The 15,692-nt window shown below is 55.1% G+C and overlaps 1 protein-coding gene across 4 annotated transcripts in view; it reads left to right on the top strand.

The window, feature by feature from the left end:
- TMEM8B (transmembrane protein 8B) overlaps positions 1 to 15,692 on the top strand; it is a 208,118-nt gene that overhangs the window by 125,573 nt on the left and 66,853 nt on the right. For 3 of the 4 annotated variants that reach the window (XR_012227403.1, XM_073563322.1, XM_073563321.1), the window contains exons 4-7: positions 7,490 to 7,623; positions 12,474 to 12,745; positions 12,814 to 13,154; positions 13,578 to 13,674. Coding sequence is in view for 3 of the 4 variants with exons in the window: in XM_073563322.1 (XP_073419423.1) it covers positions 7,490 to 7,623; positions 12,474 to 12,745; positions 12,814 to 13,154; positions 13,578 to 13,674 (844 nt within the window). In the remaining variant the exon portion in view is untranslated. The remainder of the gene's footprint in view (positions 1 to 7,489; positions 7,624 to 12,473; positions 12,746 to 12,813; positions 13,155 to 13,577; positions 13,675 to 15,692) is intronic. The other variant, XM_073563323.1, reaches the window with a different exon arrangement.

Raw genomic sequence — 15,692 nt, 5'->3', positions numbered from 1 at the left:
TCCTGTGAAGGTGCTGGGTGGTCAGATCCCTCTTACATGTAATGGCTGCTCCCCCCAGTGTGTGTGGCCGTCCTGTGAAGGTGCTGGGCGGTCAGACCCCTCTTACATGTAATGGCTGCTCACCCCCAGTGTGTGTGGCCGTCCTGTGAAGGTGCTGGGCGGTCAGATCCCTCTTACATGTAATGGCTGCTCCCCCCAGTGTGTGCGGCCGTCCTGAGAAGGTGCTGGGTGGTCAGATCCCTCTTACATGTAATGGCTGCTCCCCCCAGTGTGTGTGGCTGTCCTGTGAAGGTGCTGGGCGGTCAGACCCCTCTTACATGTAATGGCTGCTCACCCCCAGTGTGTGTGGCCGTCCTGTGAAGGTGCTGGGCGGTCAGACCCCTCTTACATGTAATGGCTGCTCACCCCCAGTGTGTGTGGCCGTCCTGTGAAGGTGCTGGGCGGTCAGATCCCTCTTACATGTAATGGCTGCTCCCCCCAGTGTGTGTGGCCGTCCTGTGAAGGTGCTGGGTGGTCAGATCCCTCTTACATGTAATGGCTGCTCCCCCCAGTGTGTGTGGCTGTCCTGTGAAGGTGCTGGGCGGTCAGACCCCTCTTACATGTAATGGCTGCTCCCCCCAGTGTGTGTGGCCGTCCTGTGAAGGTGCTGGGCGGTCAGATCCCTCTTACATGTAATGGCTGCTCCCCCCAGTGTGTGCGGCCGTCCTGTGAAGGTGCTGGGCGGTCAGATCCCTCTTACATGTAATGGCTGCTCCCCCCAGTGTGTGTGGCTGTCCTGTGAAGGTGCTGGGCGGTCAGATCCCTCTTACATGTAATGGCTGCTCCCCCCAGTGTGTGCGGCCGTCCTGTGAAGGTGCTGGGCGGTCAGATCCCTCTTACATGTAATGGCTGCTCCCTCCAGTGTGTGTGGCCGTCCTGTGAAGGTGCTGGGCGGTCAGATCCCTCTTACATGTAATGGCTGCTCCCTCCAGTGTGTGTGGCCGTCCTGTGAAGGTGCTGGGCGGTCAGATCCCTCTTACATGTAATGGCTGCTCCCCCCAGTGTGTGTGGCCGTCCTGTGAAGGTGCTGGGCGGTCAGATCCCTCTTACATGTAATGGCTGCTCCCCCCAGTGTGTGCGGCCGTCCTGTGAAGGTGCTGGGCGGTCAGACCCCTCTTACATGTAATGGCTGCTCACCCCCAGTGTGTGCGGCCGTCCTGTGAAGGTGCTGGGTGGTCAGATCCCTCTTACATGTAATGGCTGCTCCCCCCAGTGTGTGTGGCCATCCTGTGAAGGTGCTGGGCGGTCAGATCCCTCTTACATGTAATGGCTGCTCCCCCCAGTGTGTGCGGCCGTCCTGTGAAGGTGCTGGGCGGTCAGACCCCTCTTACATGTAATGGCTGCTCACCCCCAGTGTGTGCGGCCGTCCTGTGAAGGTGCTGGGTGGTCAGATCCCTCTTACATGTAATGGCTGCTCCCCCCAGTGTGTGTGGCCGTCCTGTGAAGGTGCTGGGCAGTCAGACCCCTCTTACATGTAATGGCTGCTCACCCCCAGTGTGTGCGGCCGTCCTGTGAAGGTGCTGGGCGGTCAGATCCCTCTTACATGTAATGGCTGCTCCCCCCAGTGTGTGTGGCCGTCCTGTGAAGGTGCTGGGCGGTCAGATCCCTCTTACATGTAATGGCTGCTCCCCCCAGTGTGTGTGGCCGTCCTGTGAAGGTGCTGGGCGGTCAGATCCCTCTTACATGTAATGGCTGCTCCCCCCAGTGTGTGCGGCCGTCCTGTGAAGGTGCTGGGCGGTCAGATCCCTCTTACATGTATTGGCTGCTCCCCCCAGTGTGTGCGGCCGTCCTGTGAAGGTGCTGGGCGGTCAGACCCCTCTTACATGTAATGGCTGCTCCCCCCAGTGTGTGTGGCTGTCCTGTGAAGGTGCTGGGTGGTCAGACCCCTCTTGCATGTAATGGCTGCTCCCCCCAGTGTGTGTGGCCGTCCTGTGAAGGTGCTGGGTGGTCAGACCCCTCTTACATGTAATGGCTGCTCCCCCCCAGTGTGTGTGGCCGTCCTGTGAAGGTGCTGGGCGGTCAGATCCCTCTTACATGTAATGGCTGCTCCCCCCAGTGTGTGCGGCCGTCCTGTGAAGGTGCTGGGCGGTCAGATCCCTCTTACATGTAATGGCTGCTCCCCCCAGTGTGTGTGGCCGTCCTGTGAAGGTGCTGGGCGGTCAGATCCCTCTTACATGTAATGGCTGCTCCCCCCAGTGTGTGTGGCCGTCCTGTGAAGGTGCTGGGTGGTCAGATCCCTCTTACATGTAATGGCTGCTCCCCCCAGTGTGTGTGGCCGTCCTGTGAAGGTGCTGGGCGGTCAGACCCCTCTTACATGTAATGGCTGCTCCCCCCAGTGTGTGTGGCTGTCCTGTGAAGGTGCTGGGCGGTCAGATCCCTCTTACATGTAATGGCTGCTCCCCCCAGTGTGTGTGGCCGTCCTGTGAAGGTGCTGGGTGGTCAGATCCCTCTTACATGTAATGGCTGCTCCCCCCAGTGTGTGTGGCCGTCCTGTGAAGGTGCTGGGCGGTCAGATCCCTCTTACATGTAATGGCTGCTCCCCCCAGTGTGTGTGGCCGTCCTTTGAAGGTGCTGGGCGGTCAGATCCCTCTTACATGTAATGGCTGCTCCCCCCCAGTGTGTGTGGCCGTCCTGTGAAGGTGCTGGGCGGTCAGATCCCTCTTACATGTAATGGCTGCTCCCCCCAGTGTGTGCGGCCGTCCTGTGAAGGTGCTGGGCGGTCAGATCCCTCTTACATGTAATGGCTGCTCCCCCCAGTGTGTGTGGCCGTCCTGTGAAGGTGCTGGGCGGTCAGATCCCTCTTACATGTAATGGCTGCTCCCCCCAGTGTGTGTGGCCGTCCTGTGAAGGTGCTGGGTGGTCAGACCCCTCTTACATGTAATGGCTGCTCCCCCCAGTGTGTGTGGCCGTCCTGTGAAGGTGCTGGGCAGTCAGATCCCTCTTACATGTAATGGCTGCTCCCCCCCAGTGTGTGCGGCCGTCCTGTGAAGGTGCTGGGCGGTCAGATCCCTCTTACATGTAATGGCTGCTCCCCCCAGTGTGTGTGGCCGTCCTGTGAAGGTGCTGGGTGGTCAGACCCCTCTTGCATGTAATGGCTGCTCCCCCCCAGTGTGTGTGGCCGTCCTGTGAAGGTGCTGGGTGGTCAGACCCCTCTTACATGTAATGGCTGCTCCCCCCAGTGTGTGTGGCCGTCCTGTGAAGGTGCTGGGCGGTCAGATCCCTCTTACATGTAATGGCTGCTCCCCCCAGTGTGTGCGGCCGTCCTGTGAAGGTGCTGGGCGGTCAGATCCCTCTTACATGTAATGGCTGCTCCCCCCAGTGTGTGTGGCCGTCCTGTGAAGGTGCTGGGCGGTCAGATCCCTCTTACATGTAATGGCTGCTCCCCCCAGTGTGTGTGGCCGTCCTGTGAAGGTGCTGGGCGGTCAGATCCCTCTTACATGTAATGGCTGCTCCCCCCCAGTGTGTGCGGCCGTCCTGTGAAGGTGCTGGGCGGTCAGATCCCTCTTACATGTAATGGCTGCTCCCCCCAGTGTGTGTGGCCGTCCTGTGAAGGTGCTGGGCGGTCAGATCCCTCTTACATGTAATGGCTGCTCCCCCCAGTGTGTGTGGCCGTCCTGTGAAGGTGCTGGGCGGTCAGATCCCTCTTACATGTAATGGCTGCTCCCCCCCAGTGTGTGTGGCCGTCCTGTGAAGGTGCTGGGCGGTCAGATCCCTCTTACATGTAATGGCTGCTCCCCCCAGTGTGTGCGGCCGTCCTGTGAAGGTGCTGGGCGGTCAGATCCCTCTTACATGTAATGGCTGCTCCCCCCAGTGTGTGTGGCCGTCCTGTGAAGGTGCTGGGCGGTCAGATCCCTCTTACATGTAATGGCTGCTCCCCCCAGTGTGTGTGGCCGTCCTGTGAAGGTGCTGGGTGGTCAGACCCCTCTTACATGTAATGGCTGCTCCCCCCAGTGTGTGTGGCCGTCCTGTGAAGGTGCTGGGCGGTCAGATCCCTCTTACATGTAATGGCTGCTCCCCCCCAGTGTGTGCGGCCGTCCTGTGAAGGTGCTGGGCGGTCAGATCCCTCTTACATGTAATGGCTGCTCCCCCCAGTGTGTGTGGCCGTCCTGTGAAGGTGCTGGGCGGTCAGACCCCTCTTACATGTAATGGCTGCTCCCCCCAGTGTGTGCGGCCATCCTGTGAAGGTGCTGGGTGGTCAGACCCCTCTTGCATGTAATGGCTGCTCCCCCCCAGTGTGTGTGGCCGTCCTGTGAAGGTGCTGGGTGGTCAGACCCCTCTTACATGTAATGGCTGCTCCCCCCAGTGTGTGCGGCCGTCCTGTGAAGGTGCTGGGTGGTCAGACCCCTCTTACATGTAATGGCTGCTCCCCCCAGTGTGTGCGGCCGTCCTGTGAAGGTGCTGGGTGGTCAGACCCCTCTTACATGTAATGGCTGCTCCCCTCCAGTGTGTGTGGCCGTCCTGTGAAGGTGCTGGGTGGTCAGACCCCTCTTACATGTAATGGCTGCTCCCTCCAGTGTGTGTGGCCGTCCTGTGAAGGTGCTGGGTGGTCAGACCCCTCTTACATGTAATGGCTGCTCCCCCCAGTGTGTGCGGCCGTCCTGTGAAGGTGCTGGGTGGTCAGACCCCTCTTACATGTAATGTCTGCTCCCCCCAGTGTGTGCGGCCGTCCTGTGAAGGTGCTGGGTGGTCAGACCCCTCTTACATGTAATGGCTGCTCCCCCCAGTGTGTGCGGCCGTCCTGTGAAGGTGCTGGGTGGTCAGACCCCTCTTACTTGTAATGGCTGCTCCCCCCAGTGTGTGCGGCCGTCCTGTGAAGGTGCTGGGTGGTCAGACCCCTCTTACATGTAATGGCTGCTCCCCCCAGTGTGTGCGGCCGTCCTGTGAAGGTGCTGGGTGGTCAGACCCCTCTTACATGTAATGGCTGCTCCCCCCAGTGTGTGCGGCCGTCCTGTGAAGGTGCTGGGCGGTCAGATCCCTCTTACATGTAATGGCTGCTCCCCCCAGTGTGTGTGGCTGTCCTGTGAAGGTGCTGGGCGGTCAGACCCCTCTTACATGTAATGGCTGCTCCCCCCAGTGTGTGTGGCCGTCCTGTGAAGGTGCTGGGTGGTCAGACCCCTCTTACATGTAATGGCTGCTCCCCCCAGTGTGTGCGGCCGTCCTGTGAAGGTGCTGGGTGGTCAGACCCCTCTTACATGTAATGGCTGCTCCCCCCAGTGTGTGTGGCCGTCCTGTGAAGGTGCTGGGCGGTCAGACCCCTCTTACATGTAATGGCTGCTCCCCCCAGTGTGTGTGGCCGTCCTGTGAAGGTGCTGGGCGGTCAGATCCCTCTTACATGTAATGCCTGCTCCCCCCCAGTGTGTGTGGCCGTCCTGTGAAGGTGCTGGGTGGTCAGACCCCTCTTACATGTAATGGCTGCTCCCCCCAGTGTGTGCGGCCGTCCTGTGAAGGTGCTGGGTGGTCAGACCCCTCTTACATGTAATGGCTGCTCCCCCCAGTGTGTGCGGCCGTCCTGTGAAGGTGCTGGGCGGTCAGATCCCTCTTACATGTAATGGCTGCTCCCCCCAGTGTGTGTGGCTGTCCTGTGAAGGTGCTGGGTGGTCAGACCCCTCTTACATGTAATGGCTGCTCCCCCCAGTGTGTGTGGCCGTCCTGTGAAGGTGCTGGGTGGTCAGACCCCTCTTACATGTAATGGCTGCTCCCCCCAGTGTGTGTGGCTGTCCTGTGAAGGTGCTGGGCGGTCAGATCCCTCTTACATGTAATGGCTGCTCCCCCCAGTGTGTGTGGCCGTCCTGTGAAGGTGCTGGGTGGTCAGACCCCTCTTACATGTAATGGCTGCTCCCCCCAGTGTGTGTGGCCGTCCTGTGAAGGTGCTGGGCGGTCAGATCCCTCTTACATGTAATGGCTGCTCCCCCCCAGTGTGTGCGGCCGTCCTGTGAAGGTGCTGGGCGGTCAGATCCCTCTTACATGTAATGGCTGCTCCCCCCAGTGTGTGTGGCCGTCCTGTGAAGGTGCTGGGTGGTCAGACCCCTCTTGCATGTAATGGCTGCTCCCCCCCAGTGTGTGTGGCCGTCCTGTGAAGGTGCTGGGTGGTCAGACCCCTCTTACATGTAATGGCTGCTCCCCCCAGTGTGTGCGGCCGTCCTGTGAAGGTGCTGGGTGGTCAGACCCCTCTTGCATGTAATGGCTGCTCCCCCCCAGTGTGTGTGGCCGTCCTGTGAAGGTGCTGGGTGGTCAGACCCCTCTTACATGTAATGGCTGCTCCCCCCAGTGTGTGCGGCCGTCCTGTGAAGGTGCTGGGTGGTCAGACCCCTCTTACATGTAATGGCTGCTCCCCCCCAGTGTGTGTGGCTGTCCTGTGAAGGTGCTGGGTGGTCAGACCCCTCTTACATGTAATGGCTGCTCCCCCCAGTGTGTGCGGCCGTCCTGTGAAGGTGCTGGGTGGTCAGGCCCCTCTTACATGTAATGGCTGCTCCCCCCCAGTGTGTGTGGCTGTCCTGTGAAGGTGCTGGGTGGTCAGACCCCTCTTACATGTAATGGCTGCTCCCCGCAGTGTGTGCGGCCGTCCTGTGAAGGTGCTGGGCGGTCAGATCCCTCTTACATGTAATGGCTGCTCCCCCCAGTGTGTGCGGCCGTCCTGTGAAGGTGCTGGGCGGTCAGATCCCTCTTACATGTAATGGCTGCTCCCCCCAGTGTGTGCGGCCGTCCTGTGAAGGTGCTGGGTGGTCAGACCCCTCTTGCATGTAATGGCTGCTCCCCCCCAGTGTGTGTGGCCGTCCTGTGAAGGTGCTGGGTGGTCAGACCCCTCTTGCATGTAATGGCTGCTCCCCCCCAGTGTGTGTGGCCGTCCTGTGAAGGTGCTGGGTGGTCAGACCCCTCTTACATGTAATGGCTGCTCCCCCCCAGTGTGTGTGGCTGTCCTGTGAAGGTGCTGGGTGGTCAGACCCCTCTTACATGTAATGGCTGCTCCCCTCCAGTGTGTGTGGCCGTCCTGTGAAGGTGCTGGGTGGTCAGACCCCTCTTACATGTAATGGCTGCTCCCTCCAGTGTGTGTGGCCGTCCTGTGAAGGTGCTGGGTGGTCAGACCCCTCTTACATGTAATGGCTGCTCCCCCCCAGTGTGTGTGGCTGTCCTGTGAAGGTGCTGGGTGGTCAGACCCCTCTTACATGTAATGGCTGCTCCCCCCAGTGTGTGCGGCCGTCCTGTGAAGGTGCTGGGTGGTCAGGCCCCTCTTACATGTAATGGCTGCTCCCCCCCAGTGTGTGTGGCTGTCCTGTGAAGGTGCTGGGTGGTCAGACCCCTCTTACATGTAATGGCTGCTCCCCCCCAGTGTGTGCTGCTGGGCGGTCAGACCCCCTGGCCTTCCCTATTATGTTGAATCCTGTCTGACAGTCTCGTTGCTATGGACACAAGTGTGGGGGCAGTTCCCTAGCAACCAGTGCTTCTCTTTCAGGGGCTCCACGATGAGTGTCAGTATCTCTTCCAGCCGCAGCTCATTGTGCAGCGGGCTGTGGCGGTGCCCGTCCTGTACCCGGGATATGTCACCGAGCAGGTGCTGCCACCGCACAACCGCTCAGCGCTCTACAAGTAAGTGCTACGTTGCTTGGCTCTGGGAACCGCTGCTTGGGTGTAACAGGTGAGTGATGGCATGTGTGGCAGGCATCACATGGGTGCGGCATGGGTCAGTTTCAGTGATGGATGTGTGATGAGCTAGGGTCATTGATGGGTGTAGGACGGGTCAGGGCCAGTAATGGGTTTGTGATAAGTAAGGCCTGTTTCACACTTCAGTTTTTTGACGTCAGTCAATATCCGCCAATTTTCGGAAAAAACGGATCCGCCAAAAAAGGGGCGGATCCGTTTTTTCCCCCTATAGACTAACATTAGTGGCGAATCTTGACTGACAGTCGTCCGTCACATCCGTTTTTTGACGTATCCGCCAATATTTTACCGTCTCCCGGACGGATGAGACGGTCTCTGCAACGTTTTTTTTGGTTGGCGGTCCGCTATTTTGAATCTCTCTCTCTGTCTCTTTCTCTCTCTGCTGCGGTTCCTTTAAAATTCTGACTTTCCACAGATTGCAACTGACGTCAAAATACGTAAGTGTGAAACAGGCCTTAGGGTCATTGATGGGTGTAGGACGGGTCAGAGTCAGTAATGGATGTGTGATGGGTCAGTGGTGAGTGTGTGAAAGTTCAAGATCAGTGATGGGTGTGTGATAGGTCAGGGTCACTATGGGTGTGTGATAGCTCAGGGTCAGTGATGGGTGTGTGATGGGCCAGGGTCAGTGATGGGTGCGTGACAGGTCAGCGTAAGGGTTGGGTTTGTGACAAGCCAGGGTCACTTGTGGGTGTGTGATGGGTCAGGGTAAGTGATGAGTGTGTAAAATCTCAGGGTCATTGATGGGTGTGTGACGAGTCAAGGTTATTGATGGGTGTAGGACGGATCATGTTCAGTAAGGGGGTGTGTGACAAGTCAGATTCAGTGGTGAATGTGTGACAGATTAGTGTCAGTGGTGTATCTGTGACAGGTCAAGGTCATTGATGGGTGTAGGACAGATCATGTTCAGTAATGGGGTGTGTGACAGGTCAGATTCAGTGGTGAATGTGTGACATGTCAGGGTCAGTGATGGGTGTGTGACGGGTCAGGGTCAGTGGTGAGTGTGTGACAGGTCAGGGGCAGTGATGGGTGTGTGACCAGTCAGGGTCATTGATGGGTGTGTGACGGGTCACGGTCATTGATGGGTGTGTGACGAGTCTGGGTCATTGATGGGTGTGTGACGGGTCAGGGTCAGTGATTGGTGTGCGACCAGTCAGGGTTATTGATGGGTGTGTGACGAGTCAGGGTCATTGATGGTTGTGTAACTGGTCAGGGTCATTGATGGGTGTGGACGAGTCAGGGTCATTGATGGGTGTGTGACCGGACTGGGTCAATGGTGGGTGTGTGACTGGCCAGGGTCAATGGTGGGTGTGTGACAGGACTGGGTTAGTGATGGTTGTGTGACGGGTCAGGGTCATTGATGGGTATGTGACAAGTTAGGGTCATTGATTTGTGTGTGTGATGAGTCCGGGTCAGTGGTGGGTGTGTAACAGGTCATGGTCAGTGGTGAGTGTGTGACAGGTCAGGATCAGTGATGGGTGTGTGACAGGTCAGGATCAGTGATGGGTGTGTGACAGGTCAGGATCAGTGATGGGTGTGTGACAGGTCAGGGTCAGCGATGGGTGTGTGACATGTCAGGGTCAGCGATGGGTGTATGACATGTCAGTGTCAGCGATGGGTGTGTGACAGGTCAGAGTCAGTGGTGGGTGTGTGACAGGTCTTGGTCAGTTGTGGGTCTGTGACAGGTAAGGGTCAGTGGTGGGTGTGTGACAGTTCAGAGTCAGTGGTGAGGGTTAGGGTCATTAATGGGTGTGTGTCGAGATAGGGTCATTGATATGTGTGTGATGAGTCAGGGTCAGTGGTGGGTGTGTGACAGGTCAGGGTCAATGATGGGTGTGTGATGGGTCAGAGTCAATTATGGGTGTGGAAAGAGTCAGTGACGGGTCAGGGTCAGTGATGGGTATGGGAAAGGTGTGTGATGGGTTAGGGTCAGTGAAGGGTGTAGCAAGAGTTTGTGTTGGGCGTGTGATGGGTCAATGACAGATGTGTTATGGGTCAGGGTCAGTGATGGGTGTGGGAAGTGTGTGAGAGAGGTCCGTAATGGCTGTGGGAAGGGTGTGTGACAAGTCAGGGTCAGCGATGGATGTGGTGAAGGTGTATGATGGGTCAGTGATGGGTCAAGGTCAGTGATAGGTGTGGTGAAGGTGTTTGATGGGTCAGGGTCAGTGATGGGTGTGTGATGGGTTAAGGTCAGTGATGGGTGTGTGTCGGGTCAAGGTCAGTGATAGGTGTGGTGAAGGTGTTTGATGGGTCAGGGTCAGTGATGGGTGTTTGATGGGTCAGGGTCAGTGATGGGTGTGTGATCAATGTGGTGGCCTTATATATAATGGATGTGTGTGACAGGTGTTTGTGGCCTCTTTACTGTGTAAAGATCAGGAAAAAAATTGTCTCCTCCATCTGACATCTCCATCTGACTGAAGTATCTGGTGACTGCCCGTCGCCTTCATCATCAGTATCTGGTCACCGCCCGTCGCCTCCATCATCAGTATCTGGTCACCGCCGTCGCCTTCATCATCAGTATCTGATGACCACCCATCGCCACCATCCATCATCAGTATCTGGTGACCGCCTGTTGCCTCAATCATCAGTATCTGATGACCGCGCATCGCCTCCATCATCAATATCTGGTGACCACCCATCGCCTCCATCATCAGTATCTGGTCACCGCCCGTCGCCTCCATCATCAGTATCTGGTGACCGCCCATAATGTTCACCAACAGGAGGTTGCTCCAAAAATCTTGACCCCTTATCTTCTGTGTACGAGGCTTCTATAGGTCCTTCTGTTTTTTCATACCATCCCTGACAGACTGGATGAAGAAACAGAAGGATCTGCACAAACCTCATACACAGAAGATCTGGAGTTAGTTCTCCAAGATATTTGGAACAACCTCCCTGCTGAGGTTCTTCATAATTTATGTACAAGTACAAAGAAGAAGTGATGGAGGCGACAGGTGGTCATCAGGTACATTTCTTTTTAATTAAATAATTTTGTTAATTGATTAAATATATAATAACTTCCTTATTTGGAACCTTTTCCTACTCCCTTCTTCCTTACTTACTCCCTCCTTATTTCCTCCCTTCTTCCTCCTTCCCTCCTTCTCCCTACTTATCTCCTCTCTCCTCTCATCCCTCTCCCTGTCTCCTCTCTTCTTCCTCCCTCCCTCTCTCTTCTTCCTTCCTTCCTCCCTCTCTCTTCTTCCTCCCTCCCTCTCTCTTCTTCCTTCCTTCCTCCCTCTCTCTCTCCTCTTCCTCCCTCCCTCTCTCCTCTTCCTCCCTCCCTCTCTCCTCTTCCTCCCTCCCTCCCTCTCTCCTCTTCCTCCCTCCCTCTCTCCTCTTCCTCCCTCCCTCTCTCCTCTTCCTCCCTCCCTCCCTCCCTCTCTCCTCTTCCTCCCTTCCTCCCTCCCTCTCTCCTCTTCCTCCCTCCCTCTCTCCTATTTCCCTCCCTCTCTCCTCCCTCTTTCTCCCCTTCTCTTTCTCTTCCCCCTCTCTCTTCTTCCTTCCTTCCTCCCTCCCTCTCTCCTCTTCCTCCCTCCCTCTCTCCTCTTCCTCCCTCCCTCTCTCCTCTTCCTCCCTCCCTCTCTCCTCTTCCTCCCTCCCTCTCTCCTCTTCCTCCCTCCCTCCCTCTCTCCTATTTCCCTCTTCCATCTCTCCTCCCTCTTTCTCCGCTTCTCTTTCTCTTCCCTACTCCTCTTTCTCTTCCCCCTCCCTCTCTTCCTCCTTCCCCTTCCTCTCTTCTTCCCTTCCTCCTCCCTCTCTTTCTCCCTTCCAACTCCCTCTCTTCCTCCCTTTCCTCCTCCCTCTCTTCCTCCCTTTTCCCCTCCCTCTCTTCCTCCCTTTCCCCCTCCCTCTCTTCCTCCCTTTCCCTTTCCCCCTCCCTCTCTTCCTCTCTTCCCCCTCCCTCTCTTCCCCCTCCCCCTCTTCCCCTCCCTCTCTTCCCCTCCCTCTCTTCCCCCTCCCCCTCTTCCCCTCCCTCTTTTCCTCCTCCCTCTCTTTCCCCTCCCTCTCTTCCCCCTCCCTCTCTTTCCGTCTCTCTTTCTCTCTCTCTCTTTCTGTCTCTCTCTTTCTCGCCCTCTCTTTGTCTCTCTTTCTCTCTCTCTCTCTTCCTCTCTCTCTCTCTGTATATATATATATATATATATTTATATATATATATATATATATATATATATATTTTCTAGCTCTGGCAAAAATCAAGAGACCACTTCTAGATCTTCAGTTTGTCTGATTTTTCTCTTTATATTTTTGAGTAAAATGTAAATTGCTCTTTTATTCTATAAACATGTCTCCGAATTTCCAAGCAATAAATTTTTCTTTTCTGGAAAGGAGAAATGGTCAAAATTAAAAAAACAAAGGAAAACTGTGCTTTCACACCTCACTTAATGCAAAGAAAACAAGTCCATAATCATTTAGAAACAACAATACTAATGTTTTACCTCAGGAAGAGTTCAGAAATCAATATTCTGTGGAATCCCCATGATTGTTAATCCCAGCTTTCCTGCGTCTTGGCTGCTTTCCTCCAGTTTCTCACACGGCTTTTGGGTGACCTTATGCCGCTCCTGGGACACAAATGTAAGCAGTTCTTTGTTTGATGGCTTGTGACTATCCATCTCCCTCTTGATTACATTCCAGAGGTTTTCAGTGGGGTTCAGGTCTGGAGATTGGGCTGGCCATGGCAGAGTTTTGATGTGATGGTCTCTTAATTTTTGCCAGAGCTGTATATATACAAACATGCACATATAGTATTTATATGGTGGGGTAATATTATGTGGCTTTTTTTCCAGGGTCTTCGTTCCTCAGTTTACATCTGGGCTGCGGGTCCAACTTCTCGGTTGTCGCATTGGTCAGCGATCTGATGAGAGCTGCCCCCTTCTCTTGAAACTCCGCGCCAAGGCTCCCCCTTTGCATAACTCCTCCAGCCAGGAGTGCTCTGCCCTCGCGCCATGTCAATTGCTGGTGGCTTTGCCCTTGTGGCAGCACTGGTATTACGTGCTGGTGGAGCGGACGGCTCTCTCTGCTGCTGCTGTTTACTTCCAACTGACTGCACAGTTACAAGGTGGGTGCGGCATTCTGCATGATGTGGGTTGTGTTGGGCTGTCTCACATTCATGTTGTCTCTTTCTAGACTGCTCTCGGCCCGGGCTGTCTCGTTCCTCCGGCTCTTCTCTGAACATGCCGCAGTCCTTTGGTGCTGTGGGTGGGCTGTCTTCACTAGATGGCATCCCTGCCCCTGGCTTCTCTCTCTCTGCAGTGAACATGTCATGGGCTGACCCCGTCCCTCTGCCCTCCTGCTGGCCAGTGCGCCCCACCTTGAGGAATGAGCTGGACACCTTCTCCGTTCACTTCTACATCTTTTTTGGGCCTAATGTGGCTGTTCCACCCGATCGGCCAGCAGTGTTTAGCATTAATCTTCTGCCGGTACTGGACAGTGGTGGGGTGCTGAATATGGAACTGCGGCTCAATGTCGTGAGTAAGGGATGGGAAAGGGGCAGGGGTATGGAATGGGGCAAGATGGGGTGAGAATGGGAGAAGGGCAACAAAAAAAAAGGAAGCCAACAGAATGCAGAAGGGGCACAGAAATACTGAGGAGAGGAATAGGGTTTTGTGTAAGGAATAAGGGAGGGATGAGAAAAGAAATAGGGAAGAGACAGGGGTAGGTGTAGTTATGGGTGAGGGACGAGTAATGGGGAAGGGGCAATGAAAGTTATAGGCGAGGGGAGATGGAGGGAATGTGGGAGACATGAGAATGGACGGGGCGAGGAAATAAATGGGCCATACTGTGACTGGGAATAGCGGGAACATGGAGCCTGGATTGATGAGATTATGGGGTTCTTCTCTGGTTGTTTAAGGTTGTTGTGTTTAGTGGATTCTGACTCTCTTGTCTTGTAGACGTCGGCTCAAGGTGAGAATATGACCATTTTTGGGTGTCTGAACCATGGAGTCCCACTGATTTCTGGAGATTACTTGTCTATCAACTGCCAATCAGGTCAGTCCCCACAATGGCTAGACAGCCTCTATCTAGTATCAAGACCACAGGAGGAATTAAAATAGGAACCCTAAGTTTGTACTGCTGATTCCTGCTGTCCCAAGCGTTAATGCTGGTTCCCGCTTTCATTCTCTAGTTCCTGCCCTCCTCTTGGGGTCTTTGATGGTATCCGTACTCCTCCTGGGTATTCCACTGGTTCTCACCCTTCAACTCGGGTTCCCTCCCCCCTCTTCTTGTCACCTTTGGTTCTTGCCCACCTCGGGTCTCCGCTAGTACCTGCCCCTCTTCTGGTTTGTGACCTCTTCCAGAGCTCTCAGCTCTCAGCCCGGTGGTTTCTGCCCTCTACTGGCTCTCACTCGCTTCCTCTGTTCTCTCTGATACCTGCCATCGTTATCGGGTTCCTACTTTCCTCATTGGGATACCACCTTTCACTTAAGGTTCCTGCCCTCTGTCCCTGCTGGTTCCTGTCATCCTTCCCGGTCCACGCTGTTTCCCGCCCTCCTTCTCAGATCTCTCCTGGTTCTCGTCCTACTCTTCGTCCCCGCTGGTTCCTGCCCTCCTCCTTGGTTTCTGCTTGTTCCCACCTTCCTTCTGTGGTCCCCTCTTGTTTCTGCCCTCCACCTTGGCTCTTTGCTGCTTTCTGCCCTTCTAATTGGTTTCCTCCTGTTTCCCGCCCTCCCTTTCTGGTCCCCGCCACTTCCCATTCTCATCTTGGATTCCCTACTTGTTCCTTTCTTCCTTCAGGGTTTCCTGCTCATTCCTGCCCTCTTCCTGGGGTTTTTTACTTGAGGTTCCTGCTGGTTCCCATACTCTGATCAGTTCCCTGCTGGTTCCTACACTTCCTGGGATTCTGATCTTCTTCCAGGGGTCCCCTACTGGTTCCCATCTTTCACCTCAGGTCCGCGCTGTCTCTCATCCTCCTCTGGTCCCCACTGGTTCCCTTCCTCCTCTTCCTCTAGTTCCCTTCCTCCTCCTCTTCTGGTCTCCGCTTGTTCCCTTCCTCTTCCTCCCCTGGTTTCCTTCCTTCATCCCCACTGGTTCCCTTCTTCCTCCTCCTCCTCTGGTCCCTGCTGGTTCCCTACATCCTCCTTCTCTGGTTCCTTTTCTCCTCCTCTGGTCCCTGCTGTTCCCTTCCTCCACCTTTCATCCCCGCTGGTTCCCTTCTTACCCAATGGTTCCCTTCCTGCTCCTCCTTTCGTCCCTGCTAGTTCCCTTCCTCCTCCTCTTGTTCATGTCCTTTCCCTATGGTCCCTGATTCAGCACCCCTCCTCTGTGCTCCATTGGCTTTCACCCTCCTCTGCTCTCCACTGGCTTTCACTGCCTCCTCTGTTCTCTTTGATACTCACCCTCGTTATAGGGTTCCTACTTTCCTCATTGGGATCCCACCTTTCACATAAGGCTCCTCTGGCTTTCATAGAGTCGTAGAGTTGGAAGGGACCTCCTTGGCCATCTGGTCCAACCCCCTGCTCAAAGCAGAATTCGCTAAATCATCCCAGACAGATGTCTGTCCAGCCTCTGTTTGAAGACTTCTATTGAAGGAGAACTCATGGCAGCCTGTTCCACTCATTGATCACTCTAACTGTCAAAAAGTTTTTTCTAATATCTAATGTGTCTCCTCCCATTCAGTTTCATCCCATTGCTTCTTGTCTTTCCTTGTGCAAATGAGAATAAACATGATCCTTCTACAATATGACAGCCCTTGAGATATTTGTAGACAGCTATTAAGTCTCCTCTCAGTCTTCTCTTCTGCAAGCTAAACATTCCCAAATCCTGCAACCTTTCCTCATAAGACATGGTTTGCAGACCGGTCACCATTCTGGTCGCTCTTTTCTGAACTTGCTCCAGTGTGTTGATATCTTTTTTTAAAATATGGTGTCCAAAACTGGACACAGTATTCCAGATGAGGTCTGACCAAAGAGGAGTAGAGGGCAATAATGGCTTCTTGTGATCTAGACTGTATGCTTCTGTTAATACATCCTAGAATTGTATTTGCCTTTTTTGCTGCTGCATCACACTGT

The sequence above is a fragment of the Dendrobates tinctorius genome, unplaced genomic scaffold, assembly GCF_039654945.1.
Source record: "Dendrobates tinctorius isolate UK_male_01 unplaced genomic scaffold, ASM3965494v1 ptg000386l, whole genome shotgun sequence".
Taxonomy (NCBI): Eukaryota; Metazoa; Chordata; class Amphibia; order Anura; family Dendrobatidae; genus Dendrobates; species Dendrobates tinctorius.
The sequence above is the reverse complement of the archived record's forward strand: the minus strand, read 5'-3'. Positions and strand labels throughout refer to the sequence as shown.